This window comes from Indicator indicator, chromosome 7 (assembly GCF_027791375.1).
Source record: "Indicator indicator isolate 239-I01 chromosome 7, UM_Iind_1.1, whole genome shotgun sequence".
In the NCBI taxonomy this organism is placed as follows: Eukaryota; Metazoa; Chordata; class Aves; order Piciformes; family Indicatoridae; genus Indicator; species Indicator indicator.
The window spans coordinates 26,892,713-26,909,240 of NC_072016.1; the positions used below are offsets into that span (position 1 = coordinate 26,892,713).

Genomic DNA, 16,528 nt, shown 5'->3' on the forward strand with positions numbered 1-16,528 from the left:
TATTACCATTGGGAGTTGCCAATGACCAGAAATTTTGACCCTAAAGAAGATTTGTTAGAAGATCTCTGGTGTTCTGCTGTTTATGCCTTTAGGAATTGATGAAGTGACCTACCAGCTTTGGTAGTGTATGCTATTTTTTCTTGTGGCATGACTGGCAGCACTGTAGATGCTCTCCCTTTTAGGGTGTTTATTTTCTGCCTTTTTTTCCTGTGGTTTTTTTTTTTTGTGTGTGTGTGTGTGTGTATAGGTTTTTTTTATTATTTTTATTTTACATTTCTTTCTCTTTGTTGCCTGAACATCATCTCTGTTGGTTTCTCCTGATATTTTTCATTCTCCCCTTTTCTTTTTCTGTTTGGTGAAAATGCTGTGCATTGCCCAGGGCATATGTCTGTGGGATAGGCACATGAGAAATACCTGAAAGTGAATTTGTATGTGGTTGTACTAGGAACAATGGTCTAGGAGTCTGTGGCTGCTTTTTCATTAGGAGCGGCAGTAGGTCTGGAGGTATAAATAGTCCTGGAAACTGTGTCCCCCTTTCTGTGGAATATTTTGTGGGTTTGAAATGTTCTCCATTCCAAGCAGAGAGAAAAGACAAAGGAATTGTTCAACAAAATTGGTATTTGGCCCCTCAAAAATAAAATTAAACACAGTATTTTATTTCCTGGTATTAATCTATTTAATTCTAATCCCAAATTTATAAAGATTCATTATTTTCACATGTGAATTAGTAAATTACACAAAGTAATCAAATTACTCTTCATGGAAATGGAGTGGGTACTGAATTTGGCTGGTAACTCAGATGAATTGTTTCAGTGTTTTCAATTCTTTCCTTTAATTTTTTTTTGCAACAAAATTTGATGACTATTCATAAGCTGAACTCAAAGTTTTATGACTTGGTATGACAAAGCACAAGGCTACTGGTGAACTTAGGAGATAATATTTTATGGAGAACATATAAGGATGGAGAGAGGATTGTGTAGCACTGCATGTGCAAACCATACACAGTTGCTCTGAAGCTAAGGAATGGTGAGGGTCAAACTTATTGAATGGAAATACACAAAAGTTAAATGCTGAAGAAGACTTTTTTAAGGAAATGCATTTTTGATAGAAATTCCCCAAAGACCAGAATCTGAGATGATGGAGGATTTTAATTGCCCTGGCAGTTGAAAAGGTAAAGTTGGGACACAGAGAAGACTTCACAGTTTCCTGTAACTAACAATGTTATCCCTACACGTTTAAAAAGTTAAGGCATCCATCAGTTTGGATTTCATTATGGATAAGGAAGAGCAGGCTAAGGAAGTCAGAAGATAATTGATGAAAAAGTGATTGTGAGATGGTAGCCTGAACTGTCTGAATACGATAAAGAAGTGAGAAAAAGAGAATAGGGATAATGAACATCAATAAAAAGATTATCCAGTTTTACAAGTTTAGGGAACTATTAGTGCTTCTGGAAAGATGTTTGAGTAAAGGATAGCAAAAGCGCTGTGGAATTCTGTGAACTTGAAATCAGAGGGGAATTCTTAAGAAAAATTGGTGGGAAAAAAAAGGCTGGGGAGGAGTGTAAAAGTGTAACACAATAATCATGAAATGAGGGTAAAGTGCGTAGTGACATACTGGGGTTCCTAAAAAGGAACAGAAAAAGCTTAGATATTAGCAGAAGATAAAGGAAAGTGTAAGGTGATAATGGAGAACTGAGGTTTATAAGTTTTTACTGACTTCGTTGATTCTAGCTTTGTAAAAACAATTAATTGTAACCATACTGCTAAAAACATAGTATAGTAGCTCCAGTTTATTTAGATAAATCGGAGGCACAGCACCAGATAAGATTCAATATAGAGAAGGTACTTCAGGTATGTCTACAAAATGAGGTATAGCTGGACAAGATCTGCAGGAGCAACTTAAAATCCTTGTGGATCAAAAGCAATATCAGTCAATATTATTGTGATCTTGCAAAACAAGCGAATTTACGCCTCAGCTATATTGTTGGAAATAAACTCTGTCAGATAAGAGAGGCAATTATTTTGCTCTGCTTGACATCACCTTGGCCTTATTGGAACAGTTTTTGTTATTGGTGAAGGTCTAATTTCAGTAACAAATCTCAAATAAATGCATGAAGCTATGGAAAATAAAGTATTCAGTGGTTAGAAGACAGTTGAAATTCTTGTAAGCTTTAATTGAAAAATAAAACTAAACTCTATGATACATAAAATGATGCTTTTGGATATTTTCTCTTTTCAATCCACAGCAAAAATCCTGATCTGGAGAAGTTGGAGGCAGTAAGCACAGAGAAACTACTATAACAATTGCAGCTGTAAAGTATTTGGTTAAATTCTAACCAACTGTGATGATACCTGTGAGAAGCTCTTAGAGCTGAGGAGGAGAAGGGAGAAGTGAAGCAGAAAGGAAAGGTCTTGTCATTTCTATAGAAGAATGGATAAAAGATCTGGAAATTGGCAAAAATACACATTTAATCAGTATCAAGAAGCCTTAGACAAAGTAGAGTTCTAAGGGACTTGGGGAACTCTGAGCTATATTAAGGTGATGTTATCCACATCACTTGAATGCAAGTCAAATATTTAAGACAGCAGCTGACCTTATTCCTTTTTGGACAGACGACACTTTCCAAATGATGATGGTATTGCTGCCGGCAGATGAATTTCTAGATCTTCTGCAAATAATGAAACTTTCCCAAACTGAACATAGCTAATCAGTCAGAACAAAGTGTAGAAACAGATTATTGATGTTCTTTTTTTTTTTTTTTTCCCCTTTCAGATCATTCAGTCAAAATATGTTTCTACTAATCCCTTTCTGGACACTAGCTGAGTTGTACTTTCTGCTGTTTTCATAGGTCTCTCTCTACACCCCTTTTTCACTGTCTGCAGGATAAGAAAGTGTCCTGTTATCTCTCTCCTGGTGTGACATATTTCTTAGTTTCCATGTCTATCCTGCAGCTCCATTGATTCTGCCAGTAGTTGTTTTCCACTCTTTCACCTTGCCAGACGTGTCTGGTATATCCGTAGTTACCCATCCTCTTGATTTGATAATTGGAGGCCTTCTCAGCTGTCATCAAAGCATTTCTTTCTTATTTTCCTCTATAAAATATTTTTCAAAGGTTGAGGAAAATGAGCAGAAAGTAGATTAGTGATTGCCAGATAAAAATCTATCTCAGCAACCTACTTTGTCCCCAAGGGTAGAATGCAGGAAGGTGTTAGATAATGCATGGTGAACAGTGTTTTTAACAAAGGACTTGTAAAATAATCTTGGAGAAACATGAATTTGGATTTTTTTTTCCCCCCTTAGAAATTCCTATTTTATGTGTGCATTGTGTGATGAACACTTAGACCCATTAGCATATGAAATTTTTGATGGTTTCATTTTCACTTGGGTAGAATCAAGACCGTCTGACAGACTGGAATTGTGCTCAATCTTTCTCTACATATGGAATTTCCAAAAGGGTTGTTTTGTTGGGATTTTTTAACAAGAATTTAATACAATTTTTATTTTTTTCTTTTTTACATTTCCCTGTGCTGCTTTTTTTTCTTGAAAAAAACCAGACTTTGTAATGATAGTTTACAAATACAATTAGAGCAAGGATTCTAAAATCTTTTCAAATAACGTAAAAATGCTGACTGAAAAATAAAAAAGGAATAAAGGAAATTAATATAAATACAAGGAAAAGACTGCACGGAACACATTCTTAAGATTTAACAAGTAACTTATCTCAATGCAAAACTTAACAATGTGCAATTACAATACCAGTCTTAGTCAAGGAACTCTATATCTACTGCTTGCCAAAAAAAAAAAAAAAAAAAATCACAGGATCTTTTATTGTATAGGCACACACTACAATTTGAGAAAGAATTCTGGGCACCCTGTGCAGAGTCCTTATACCCACAATTAGAGATAATTCAATAAATTTGTAAATACATTCCTGTAGAGACTTTTAGGAGCATCAGGTAAAAGGAAGAGAAGTGAGGTAGTGTTAGATATGTGGAAGGACAATGAGAATGGGAGTTAGGTGCTTGCAGACTCATATTAGAATATTTTCTGTGCTGAGATCTACTCTGTCCTGGTGAGGCTACACCTGGAATACTGTGCCCAGTTTTGCGCTCCCCAGGTCAAGAGAGACAGGGATCTGCTAGAGTCCAACATAGAGCTACCAAGATGATTGCAGGACTTGAACATCTCCCTTGTGAAGAGAGACTCAGAGACCTGGGCTGTTTAGTATGGAGAAGAGAAGTCTGAGAGGGGTTCTTATCAACATCTATAAATATCTGAGGGGTGGCTGTCAAGATGAAGGTGCCAGTCACTTTTCAGTGGTTCCCAGTGATAGGACAAGGAACAGGAGGTTCCACCTCCACACAAGGAGTGCTTTTTTATGGTGAAACTGCCCAGAGAGGTTGTGGGGTCTCCTTCTCAGGAGACTTTCAAAACCTGCCTGCATGCATTCCTATGCGGCCTGCCCAAAGTGATCGTGCTTTGGCAGTGAGATTGGACTCAATCATCTCTGAGGGTCCCTTCCAACCTCTAGCATTCTGTGATTCTGTGATTGTGCCCTGGCTTCAAAGAATTAACATTTATGTATATACGTGTGCATGTCTGTTTATGTGGGGTGCAGAGGAGCCAGCATAATACCAGAGTTGAATAAATTTGTGCACAGGGTAAGTTGTCATGATTGTTTAAAAAAAAAGGATGTTTTCTGCCTATTCAACAAATGAACAAATGTCTCTTTATAGATGTACATATTACACCGAGGGGAATTAAAATAACCCAACAAACAGTATCCATCCTTATTCCAAAAGTCCACATAAATCTGTAGCTTGTCTCCATGAGCATCCTTGTTCTTATTGCCATTCAGTTTTATCCTCCAGTTTTCTCAGACATGTGCTTTCTGGCAATCTGTTTTGGTTCTTTCAATTTTTAATGTAATTAAAATTTACACTTTGCTGCCATTACCTCTAGGAAAATAGAGATTGTAATGTGAAACATAATTGTCTCATTTCACAATTTGTGTTATGACACTTGAGCAAAACTAGAGCAGATTTAAATATTCCTCTGAGCAATATGGCTAGGTACAACAAACTAACTGAAGTTCTTTGTGTGCAGATAAATAAATAGATAAATTAATTCCCCAAATTACCAATGTATACGTGCAAACAAATAGATAAATGGGCACCACAAATTCTTTCAGTGTTGAATCAGGAGGTATAGAACTACTAGGAGCCTGGGTGAATAGTTAGTCTTACACTTATGTCTGCCTACCAAAACATTTAAGTGCTCTCTGAAGTATTTCAAATAGCCAAACTCCCTTCCTCAGTAAAGGAAAAATCCAGGATAAGGGCACTTAGATAAGAGAACATATTTTATTCCTGGGGAAACTGCTCTCCTTCCATCCTCATTCAAGAAAATTCAGTATTTGCAAGCCTGAGCACAAAATGTTATTTAAAGGTGCCAAAAAGTTAGACTCTTCCTTAAAGCACCTCCTTGAAATGGGCAGGAGCCACTGTCTATATTAAGATGATGCAGTAGCAACATCGTGGGATCATGAAAGCCAAAAAAGTGGGCATGCGATATGGAATTTTTAAAGGAGCAAAACTGCTTGGCCAAACCAGCTGATAAGCTCTGCTTAGAATACAGCACTTGTGCATGGTGTGAATGGTAATCATTGCGTGTTGTGTAATGATCCAAGAACAAGGTTGGAAATTTAGGCTACATTTCTTCAAAGGAAAAACAACAACAAAGTCTCAGAAAAAATTCATCCATCTGCATAGTTGTCAGTTTCACAGTGTAAAGAAAATTTTCATATCGTGTGTGAGAAAGAAAATGTGTTGCTTTTAAACAAATAAGTAGATTACTAGACTTTAATTGCAAGATTGGTGTGAAGTGTTTTTTCCCCTGTGACTCCAAGGCATAGAACTATGTTTTTTAATATATACTGTAATCCTGATGGCTGTAAGAGCCAAATTCAGATATCCTTGGGTTTGCTTTTTTGCCCTTCCTTTTTTTTTTTTTTTTTCTTCCCCCTCCTGTATTTATCACAGTCAGAACACAGGTGACCTTTCTGCATGTGACATTTAAAGTTTCACTTGATTCTATGCCAGGGCCATGAGCATTCTGGAAATGCATCTGTTGGCCTGCCTGTGCCAGGCAAGAGGAAGGGGTGCAGTCCTCTGGTCAGGGAAGCTTCAGTCAAGATGCTCTGTTGTGCAATGGTAGTGACCTGCTCTCCCCTGCAGTTGAGGCTTTTTTTAATATGCTTTTACTTTTCTAAAAAGCAGTCTGATTTCTAAAAGGAATAGATCATTTTATGGTATCAATGTCCAGCAGCTGAAAAAATACAGGAGCTTTGTTCTCTTTCTTGTTGTGTACTGAACTGAGGCATTGAAGGATTTGTCTACTGTCATATGTCCCTACAGAAACAAGTGGCACTTTCACAGACAGATTTAGCCCAACTTAGATTCTAAATTTCCCTCCAGAGGCTCCCATTTTTCTTCTTTGTCTGTAGAGTAACTATGCTTTTATGTTCAGGACTCACTTGGTGCCCATAGCTAAGTGGGAAGAACCTGGGGTAATGTGTGTAAAACTTAATCTCCAATACCTTACTTCAGGAAATCCCATGGAAGAAGCAATTCTGGTCTGTTACATAGAGGTTTCAGGTCAAGCATTTTGACACAGATTATGAGATGTCTTTGAAAGGCAGTGCATCATTTGGGGAGTCTGTGATGTGAGTTGAACTGAAAAGTGGGGTGATTTGTTGACTTTTTTTTCCCCTATTTCTATCCACTCAGCCTGAGTTTGCCTGCCAGGGGATGCAGCCTAGGGGGTTATGAGTTAAGGCTATCCCATAAAATTATCCCTCCCTTAGACCACAGCTTAGACACAATGTGTGACTTTAACACTCATCAGACACACAGAAAAGAAATCTTAAGGATGCAGTCTGGTGAGATCTCTAGAGCTCATGTATCTCTTACAGTGTCTCCCTGGAAGGCTACAAGTATTATCCAGCATTTTCTATTAAGCCTCAAAATCTTTGGCTTCTGTAAGAGTATATTTATTTTCTGATATTCTGTTTTCATGCTACACCAGTTGGTCTGTTCTTAATGCAATGAATTTCACTTTCTGCAGAGTTAAAAATTCATGTTCCTAAAAAATGATGGGGAATCGGCAAAGAATAACTAAATTGAGCCAAAGCTACAGTACTAGTGAACTGTAACAAGTAATTATAATAACCCCATGGTCATTTCACTCACAGCTTGACAGAGTAAATGGCAAGAAAACAATTTTTTAAAATTTAATGTTAAAATTATGGGGCCAAGTTCACTGCTGGTGGTGAGGCACCACAAGGCATCAGCCCTGTTGACCAAGTAAGTACAGCAAGTAATTTGCAGCCCCCTAACCTGCATGGAGCTGAGAGCAGCCCTGTACAGGCTGAGCAATGGGTTGGCCCAGCTGTGCAGACAGTATGTACTGGAGATGGGCAATATGACTTGCAGATGCTGCTGGTGGCCATGGTAAGGAGCTGAGATGTTAAGCTGCTCCCCACAGTGGAGGCACATAGGGCAATGAACACAGTGATCTGTATTGCTACCTGACTGCCTGTCCTTCCTCACAGCAAACTCCTGGTTAGAAATAACCAGTACAAGCTGTACTGCTGTTATGATTTCAGGATCAGTCAAGCCTGTACTTTACAAACTGTTCTGGCATAAAAAAAACCCCAACCAAACCAAACAACAGAAGAGGCTTTGGTTCTGTGGCTTTTTTACAACACAAAATGCAAAAAGCATGTATTTGAGTTGGCTTCAGTTGCACTAGAAATGTAGTAAATGAAAGCTGTGACCCAGGATGTATTAGGAGGCTGGAACAAGGAAAGGTCTGGGAAGAAGCTTTAGGTAGTACAAAGCCTGCTGTTGTGAGCAGCTTTTCCTTGAGATCTCGTTATATCTAATTACTCTGTGTGCACAAACTTGCATTCCTAAATGTTTCAACTCCTTCCATGAAGTTTCTCTTCTTTTTTTTTATACCCAAATACAGATAACCTCAAAAGATTTCCTTGAAATATTATCAGGATTAGTCAGCAGAAATTATGTACTGTTCTTAAGGGAAAAATACTTCCTTGTGTCATTATTCTTTGGTGTAAAGGCCATATTTCCTAAATATGGTTACATCATCCATTTGTTATTTTGTTCTGGGGATGTAGTGAAGTTTTATTAAACTAAAATTCTTTCTGAATGAATTTGGATTGAAGGCTCTTGTTTTGTGCTTAGAAACTTATTGAGAACATCTCAGTGCTTTTCTGTAAGGAACCACCTCTTCAGTATCTTAGTATTTCCAAGATAGATGACGCTATGTTAAGCTGGTTTATTTTCTTTCAGATGATGTGTAAAAAAAAAAACCATTGTTGCTTTGAATACAAAATAAGAACATTTGGCATTGACTAATCATATGAATCTGTAACCTTTTCTTCTAATTTTTTTTTTTTTGGTTGGTTGGTTTGAGTTTTGTTTGTTGTGTTTTATTTAAATATCCAATAGTTAGAGGAATCTCTAAAATGTTTGGCAAATACATGTTTTTAAAACACTGTGTCTCCATTCACAGGAAATCACTGATAATGAAATATTAGAGTTGGTGCATAGTGCTCTGGGGAGGATGACAGTTATCCGGCAAATTTTCCCTCTCTCAAGAGACAATAACCAGAGATGCATGAGGAACAATCACCGAATATCATCGCTGCTTTGTGATCCACAAGAGGGCTATCTTCAGATGCTGCAGGTCAGTAGCTGTGTGTAGTAGAAAAGTCCATATTAGGAATTTGACATGAGATAGGTTTCTGTGATGCTACTACCTTAGGGGAAGAATAAAGTAAGCACAGATCAATCTGAGCATGTAACCTTTGGTCAACTTTTCTTGACTTATTTATCTTATTTCCCAGGCCTGAGTGCTTTAGATGTGATGTTATGTCCATGAAGCACCAGCACATGGTTGCACTGAGAGCTGATTTTGCATGTTTCATTCTCTTAACCTTCTGTTTGAAAAACGTTGTGCTAACATAGTCTTGTGGTGTTACTTCCTGTTTATGCTTATTAGACATCTGTTGTGAAAGAGTTAATCCGGGAGGATGACAGAACTGTGGTAAGGTATTGGGCTGTGGAGCATTTCACACTTAGTTAAATGGACTGAATCCAGCTGATGTTTTCAATCTGTCCTGTTCCAATAGTCTCAGAAGTCTCTAGCAGCAGATAATTGTCTGAGCATATGAAATATGCACTACTAGTTCACATTCCAGATTTTGGTAACAGATTTGGCTTTAGTATAAGCAACATCTCAAGAATTCTTGGCAATTTATCCCAGATACAGCATTTTTTCTTGCAGTAATTTAAATATAATCTTAAATGCTATTTCCAAGGATAATGCAATAATTTGGAAACACAGGTCTTGGACTTTTGTTGGGATTCCATGTGTTTCTGGTTTACTTTAGACACAAGAAATCTCCTTTGTAACTGTTGAAGCTGTTGGATGAAACTGAAAACTTTACTGAAACTGAGAATATAAGATTGATTAAAATCTTTTGATTGCACGTTTAATCCTGAGATGGATTGAGTGAAGCCACAGTGGATGAGCCTGTGAGTTGGCAAGTGTGGGTATTGTGTGTTAAGAGGAGTTCAGAAAGGGTTTGGTGAGGCTGCGAGGAGGAGTCTGTTGGCTGTCTGGGAGGGAGATTCTCAGGCAGAAAAGTGAGTAGATCAAGAATTTCCAAGGAATATGGGTGGGGATATTTATTTTACTTATTTGTGATCTACTAAAAAGTTGTAATTGCAGAGGCTAAAATCCTCTGAGGAAGGGTTATTGGATGCTTCCTCCTTGAAGATCAGAAAAGTTTGGGAAATGCTAATCACATTCATTGTAGTTCAGAGCACTGGCTTATTCTATTTGGACAAGGGCAAGTCTTTGCTAACTTAGGACATTTTTTTTTATCTTTGATAGTAACTCTGAGGTACACTGTAATGAGAACAAAGGCCACTCATTTCAGAGGATCAAAACAATTTACAGTATGTTGAAAAAATAGCCATTCTGTACCAACAAATCACACAGTCTTATACTACAGCAGGATTGCTTGTCTGTGTGGTTTATGCACGATCTTGATTCAGAGGCTGATCTGAAGGGTCTCTGAGCAAGTTTTTATTTGCTGAAACAATAACTGGTTTACTAACAATAACAGCCTCCTGCCCTGTTACTAAATTTTACTAACAAGGACTGTTTAGGAAGGGAGATATAAAGTAATGGAGAGGTATAAAGCTCTCCTTTTAGAAGTCATGTCCAGCTGTGCTAGAATGAAATATCATGAAAGGTGAAGAGCATGAGACCTCTCAAATTAGCTGCTCCCAGTATGTTTTGTGTTATCTTTAAGTTTCTACAGGTTGCATATAAGATGTTTCTGGTATGAAAAGTTCTATCTGAAGCATTCTGTAGCAGCAACTTTTTCATAGGCTTTGCCAAAACATCTGATGTAACACCTTGTGGACATACATCTCATATTAGTTTCCAGGTATGACTGGCATGTTATTAATGGTCTTTCAATTCAAGTACTTCCAATTTCCTGTTTCTTTTTTCCTACTGAAAAAGAATAGTTTTGACCTTTTGCTGTACAGAAGTACATCACTAAATTACCCCCATTGCCAAAGGCTATAGTAGCTCCTAGCACAATGTCAAAATGCACAAATCCACCACAGGCAGTGACTGCCTTCTAGCACCAAGTCCTTGGGTTGCTTTGAAGCAGTTTGATTAACACTACAGTTTGGAAATCCCTGGCTCATTCTCCCTTGATCAATCTCATATTAATAATTATTTGTTGTCAAGGTTACCTACCAGCAATTTTTTTGTTAATTATTTACTTAATGACTTCGAAGAAGAATAAGATAATCTCTGTCAGGCTCTAGCTGTAAGATTTTATAGGGAAGAATTTAGCATTATAACAAGGCAGTAAAGAAAGAAACATTTATGTCATGGATTGTTAACTTTGTCCTAAGTAAATTAATGAAAATCTTTTGGAATTATCTTCCTTTCTATGTCTTTAGTACCATATCCTGGAAAGTTGTTTTTCAGTGGGTGATCATCCCAGTTTGGCGTTCTGACAAGGCTGTTAAAGATCAGGCTGTTCTGCAAGCTCATCCAAAAACTCATCTGTTCTGAATGCTTTGTGGAAATTCAATCTTACTCCATCAACCAACTTGTCAAAATTTTGCTCATGCCCTTATTTCTTGCACTTATAATGTACACAGCTGGGTTTCCACTTCAACTGGAGAAAAAGCCCTATAAAGTTTCCTGTCTCAGTCATTTTGCTTGACATCAGAGGAATATATTTGCCTCTTTCTTATTCTTTGTATGTGATTTTGTGTCCATCTCTCTTACATTTTTGTAACTGGAGAAAAGACAGTTTTAGAACTTGCTGTCTTCCATTAGTGATGAGTTTCCTGTAGTTTGGGCCGTGAACATTGTCAGAATTGACTCATCTGGAAAGAGAATACTGAAGCACTTCAGGATTTATAGGTAAATCTGGTTAGTCCTAGATAGACCTATTATGTATCCCTGCATGGCATTTGAAAGGTGTTTAGTGGAATTACTGCTATTAGACTGTTTAGATAATTTCAGACATCTTATGGGATCAGTTTGAAGAAATTTCAATGCATAACTTGCTTCTTTTCAAAATCTTCCCCTTTAAATTTTAGTTTTAAAGCCCATTTACAAATCTGAGTTTCAAACCTGAGGTGAAGATCTTTTTTGTTTCATCGGATTATTCACAATGTGTTAATAAATGTAAAATCAGCTTTACTTTTTTTTTTTCTCCTTCCCATATTTACCATATATACAGTTAATAAAATCAATCTATGTGAGATTCTACTTATACTAAAACACAGTACAGGGACATGTATCTGAAATCATTTAACATGGTACAAAATATATACTAAGAATAAATGCAAAAAAAAAAACCAAAAAAGCAACCAAACCCAACCCAACCCCAGAAAGTCAATGAGGTTATTCCTCATAGGATTCAGAGTCCAAACTTTCTACTGAAGAACTATTCCAGGAATTCCTTTGACATATTTGAAGATGTTGAGAAGTGTGGGAGGGTATTCATTGAAACACCTACTCTTCTCCCTGTGTAAAATTTCATTCTTCAGAGACTTGGCCATCCAGTATCTTTATAGACATCAATTAGCAGTTGCTCCTACAAAGCTGCATTTGTATTTATGAACTGTCTTTTCTTCAGGAATGACTGCAATTTAACAGCTGTAAGTGGAGTTATTTGTTTGGAGATGTGTTTGACTGCCTAAACTTAAGGGCCTGATCCTGCAGTTTTGTTCAACTAAATATTCTTACCTTTGTTTGACCTATTTACACTGATGTTCTTCCACAGCTGTTAAGTGCTCCTGGGGGAAGTAAATATTGATTAATCCCCATTAAAGCATTCACTTTCTCCCAAAAAGGATTGATGAGTCACACTCTTCCTTTCATTTCAAAGCTACATTTGCATGTGTCTTTAGCAAAGTTTAATTTGGACTTTTGGCCAGATGTTCAGTCATGGTGAAACTCTTTCTGAGTATTAACACGAATGAACAATATCCTTGAACTGACTTTACTGTCCATTTCACAACAAAATTTCTCTCTGAAGCCCAATGGAATATGTTTTCTGCAAGATGTGTTAGCAGAAGAATTGATTAAACACCCTCCCCCAGCCAGCTGTGGGTGTCTTCTGGCCATGTGGGATTTTGTAAATACTCTGGAGGCTAGAACCCCAGGTATGTTCTGGAGTAAGCTTTTCCTCTCTGCTCAGACTATCTCTTTTCACTGCTGGAGTTCTCTATTTGCATAATTACTTCATTGGATTTTTGTTCAGTCCTCTATCAGGGAGAGGACAGCAGTGGCTAGAATAAAGAGTCACAACTTCAATTTTTCATTTTTTATTGTGTCTGAAACCTAATTTGCACCCATGTTTTTTTTATAAATGAGGTAGATTAAAATCACTGTCCTCCTCCTCTTGTCCTCCTGCCTGACTTTTAGTTGTGTTCAGTTTTCTTTATTAAACGTCTCCTGCTAGACTTTCCTTGGACAGCAAACATTAGCTGTGCCAAATTCTTGAAATGTTTAGTGAGTGAAGCCAATGCCTGTAGCTAACAAGTTTGAGCATTACAGGGTAATCCAGGCCTTGTGTTATTGTTAACATGCTGTTAAAAACATACTGAGGAAGAAAACCCTCATAATTATGATAAATACTCATAATGAATAGCTGAAGGGTGAGAATAGGTACTATAGATAGGGAAAAGTGGTGTGAAATATGAACCTCAGTAAAAAGGGGGAAAAATAATAAAGAAAGAACAGCTGCTTATCAATAAGAAAAAAAAATGTGAGAATGCAGTATTCCAAAGAAAACTTTGGAAGCCCCATTTTTTGGAGATACTTTAAATTAGAATGGGCAAAGCACTAAATAATACACTAGTTAGATTCCTTATTATCAGAAGACTTGAATAAATGTACAACTGAGGTCTGCTTTTCTGTGGTTTTTGGAAATTTTTATTCAGGCTTTCATTTGCCTCAGTGACAATAAATCATCCTTTGGAAGTTTGAAGCTGACATTTGAGTCTTTAATGAATGTTTGGGTTTTTTACTCTGGTTTTTTATTATTTGTTAGTGGCTGTTTTTTTTTCACGAATGCCAGACTGCTGGCTGTGATTTTATTCTCCATGAGCAGTGAAGCATGTATTTAAAACACAGGCATTCAGGCAAAGTCTCACAATGGTCTCTGCAAACTAATTTAAGAAAATGAAATAGGTCAGATTTTCAGTCTCTTCACTCTAACAGTATCCTTGTAAGCACAGCCTTATACCGTAAGTAAGCCACTGATCTTCACTGCTCCTAGTAAGACATCCTATCATTAGAGACACAAGTGCATAACTGCATGTGGCAGTACTTGAACTTTGAAAGTTGAAACACAGTTTTAGGGCATGCTGGTGTGTGCATAGGCAAGCACAATGATCTCATTCCCAGGCAGCAGGCTCTGCTACTGGCAGCCTGTACTGGGTCTGAGTTCCTCTTCCATCTGCTTCATCCTTGGAGCTGAGTGTTGTGGCCGCTCACAGGGTGATTTTGGCAGCAGCAGGGTACAGATGCCCAGCTTGGGAATGAGGTTTTGAAGCACTGGCATGTGGGTGTCAGCTTGTCTTCCCAGCTGGTTTCTTTGGTGGTCCTGTCTGGCTAGAGTTCTGGCTCAATTGACAAGTCAGAAGTTGGGGTCAGTCTTTGTGGCTTGCTGGCCTTCCCAGAAGAGCACTTGTATATGATTAGTGCCTCTGAAGAAGCTAAAAGCTATTTTGGGATACAACTTTAAAAGTGAAATAACTCTGGAACATTTCATGAAATCCACATAAAACCCCCTGTAAAATTACATTTAATAATGTGATATGGAGAGATATCTGTCATCATTGGAAAATTCTGAAATGCTTTACTAGTGTATGCTGGATTTTTTCAACATTGGAAAATAAAGGTTCATAAAGTCTGGAAGGATTTTCAGAAGACATATGGGAACATGCCTAAGAGTAGTCACATACAGGGCATGCTCTTTAATATATTGGTGAAAAAGTCACCATCATCCTTATAGGCAGATATCTTATAATACTCACAACACCTGCAGGTCTTACAGCTCTCAGCAATGAAGTGAAAGACGAACTGAAAATTACTCTTTTCTTTCTCCAAACAGGACAGAAGTTAGACACACTGTTTTAATCTAGAAATGTTTGTTATATGAAGGAGAATCCATGTAGGCAGATATATGTCCTTACCTCCACTATTCCCTCTGTGAATACATGAATAAGAGCAAAAACCAAAATGCTCCAGAGCTTACAAAACCCAAAGCAGCCAGATACATTGCCTTGGTTTTGCTTATGACTTTACCACCAATTCTTAATGCTACCTGAAAACTAATTCTAAAATATACTATTTTCTCATGCCTCTGACAGCCCTGGTGGAAACAAAGTGTAGCTGATCCCTGAATTATGCCACAAATTCTCTTTTAGTGGTCTTTGTATTCAGAAGGTATTTGATAGTTATCTGAAAATTAATGTACAGGAGCAATTGCAGCAGAAAGTGTACACAGGCCTTGTTGGCTGAATCCTTTCTCTTTTCACAGCACTGTTGTTCTGGAGATTACAGCAAATTCATGTTGCAAATCAAATCCAGTGCACATAAAAAGATTTTGCTGTGTTAAAATGCGAAGAAAATACGTATATAGTCATGAATTCAGGTAGAAAGTGAATATTATTTTGAGGACAGAAGCATATATGAGGCACTTGTGTTCTTATTTTTCTACCTCAGAAAGGAATTACAAAAAAAAAATACACCTCACTATAAATGAATAATATATTTTACTGTGTAGCTATTGAAGGAATCAACTGTTCAACTACATTCGGACAACACTACTTGGACATCAGATTAGACCTGCTTCCATATTCTGCTTTCTAGCACAAAACCAATTCCCACTTGGGGTTAGGCAAAGATTCAGTTTATATTACTGTGGATGTTTAGGAGCTGGGTTTTGCTCTGCACACTGTGAGGAATCAGAATACATTATTTTTTAAGTTAGCAGGATATTTTTGGTTGCTCGTGGTCATTTTTTGAACTTCAAAGAAGTGACTCTTGACCTAGAGGACTACCAAACCAATACCATCATGTGAACATCCTGCCTTCTCTTGTCATAAATAAATAAACTCTCTGCATGTTGAATTTTGATCACTGTGCAAAAAAATAAGAAAAAAAGGATGCTTTGAATCATGCTTTATAATTTATAAATTTAGAAAATCTCTACCCTTAATAGGATGAACTTCTATGTTTTGTGTCAATTTATGGCTTAACAAGAAGACAAAAAAAAAAGAAGATTGAAAGAAGATAGTTGATTTTCTTAATACTGCAAATCCTTGGTGATGGAGGTTTTGCTGCTGTTTTTTTTTTCCTAGAGTGCACATTTTCTCTTCTGAAAAAGTAGTGTTTTGGTTTACAGCATAAGGTACTTTGAGTTGGATGCATGGTCACGTAGGCTAAGATCTTCAAGAGCAGTTCTCTCAGGCTTTCAGTCCATTATACATGCAGAAGAGTGGCAGCTCCTCTAGGAGCACAAAAAGTAAAAAGAAAAGGAAACTAGTGTACCTAGGTGCATCTTATATTTTGCCCTAGAGTTCTCTTCTAGCAAACCAAGCAAACTGTATCTGGGAATAAGGCTGTAGTTTTCCAGAGCTGAAAAAGAACAGGGCCAACCAAGAATAGGTATCCAAAGCATTTCTGAGTTGTGGTGGTTCCAAGGCAGCAAACAATAAGTTGTCAGTTAAAACTGAGGATGTAAAACCAGAATCAGTGAGTAGCAGAGGATCATGATGGCACATGAGAAATTGTTTTTTTCTTTATGCATGTAAAATCTACTTCTAAGCTGTGGGTTTCGGGTTTTGCTTTGATTTTTTTTTCAGATGGAATGGGAAAAGTTGCTGAA

General features: G+C 37.3%; 1 protein-coding gene across 1 annotated transcript in view; it reads left to right on the forward strand.

The window, feature by feature from the left end:
- The window catches only part of GRID1 (glutamate ionotropic receptor delta type subunit 1), a 532,011-nt gene that overhangs the window by 421,038 nt on the left and 94,445 nt on the right, over positions 1 to 16,528 (forward strand). Inside the window, exon 6 of the mRNA XM_054382279.1 lies at positions 8,596 to 8,769. Coding sequence (XP_054238254.1) covers positions 8,596 to 8,769 — 174 coding nt within the window. The remainder of the gene's footprint in view (positions 1 to 8,595; positions 8,770 to 16,528) is intronic.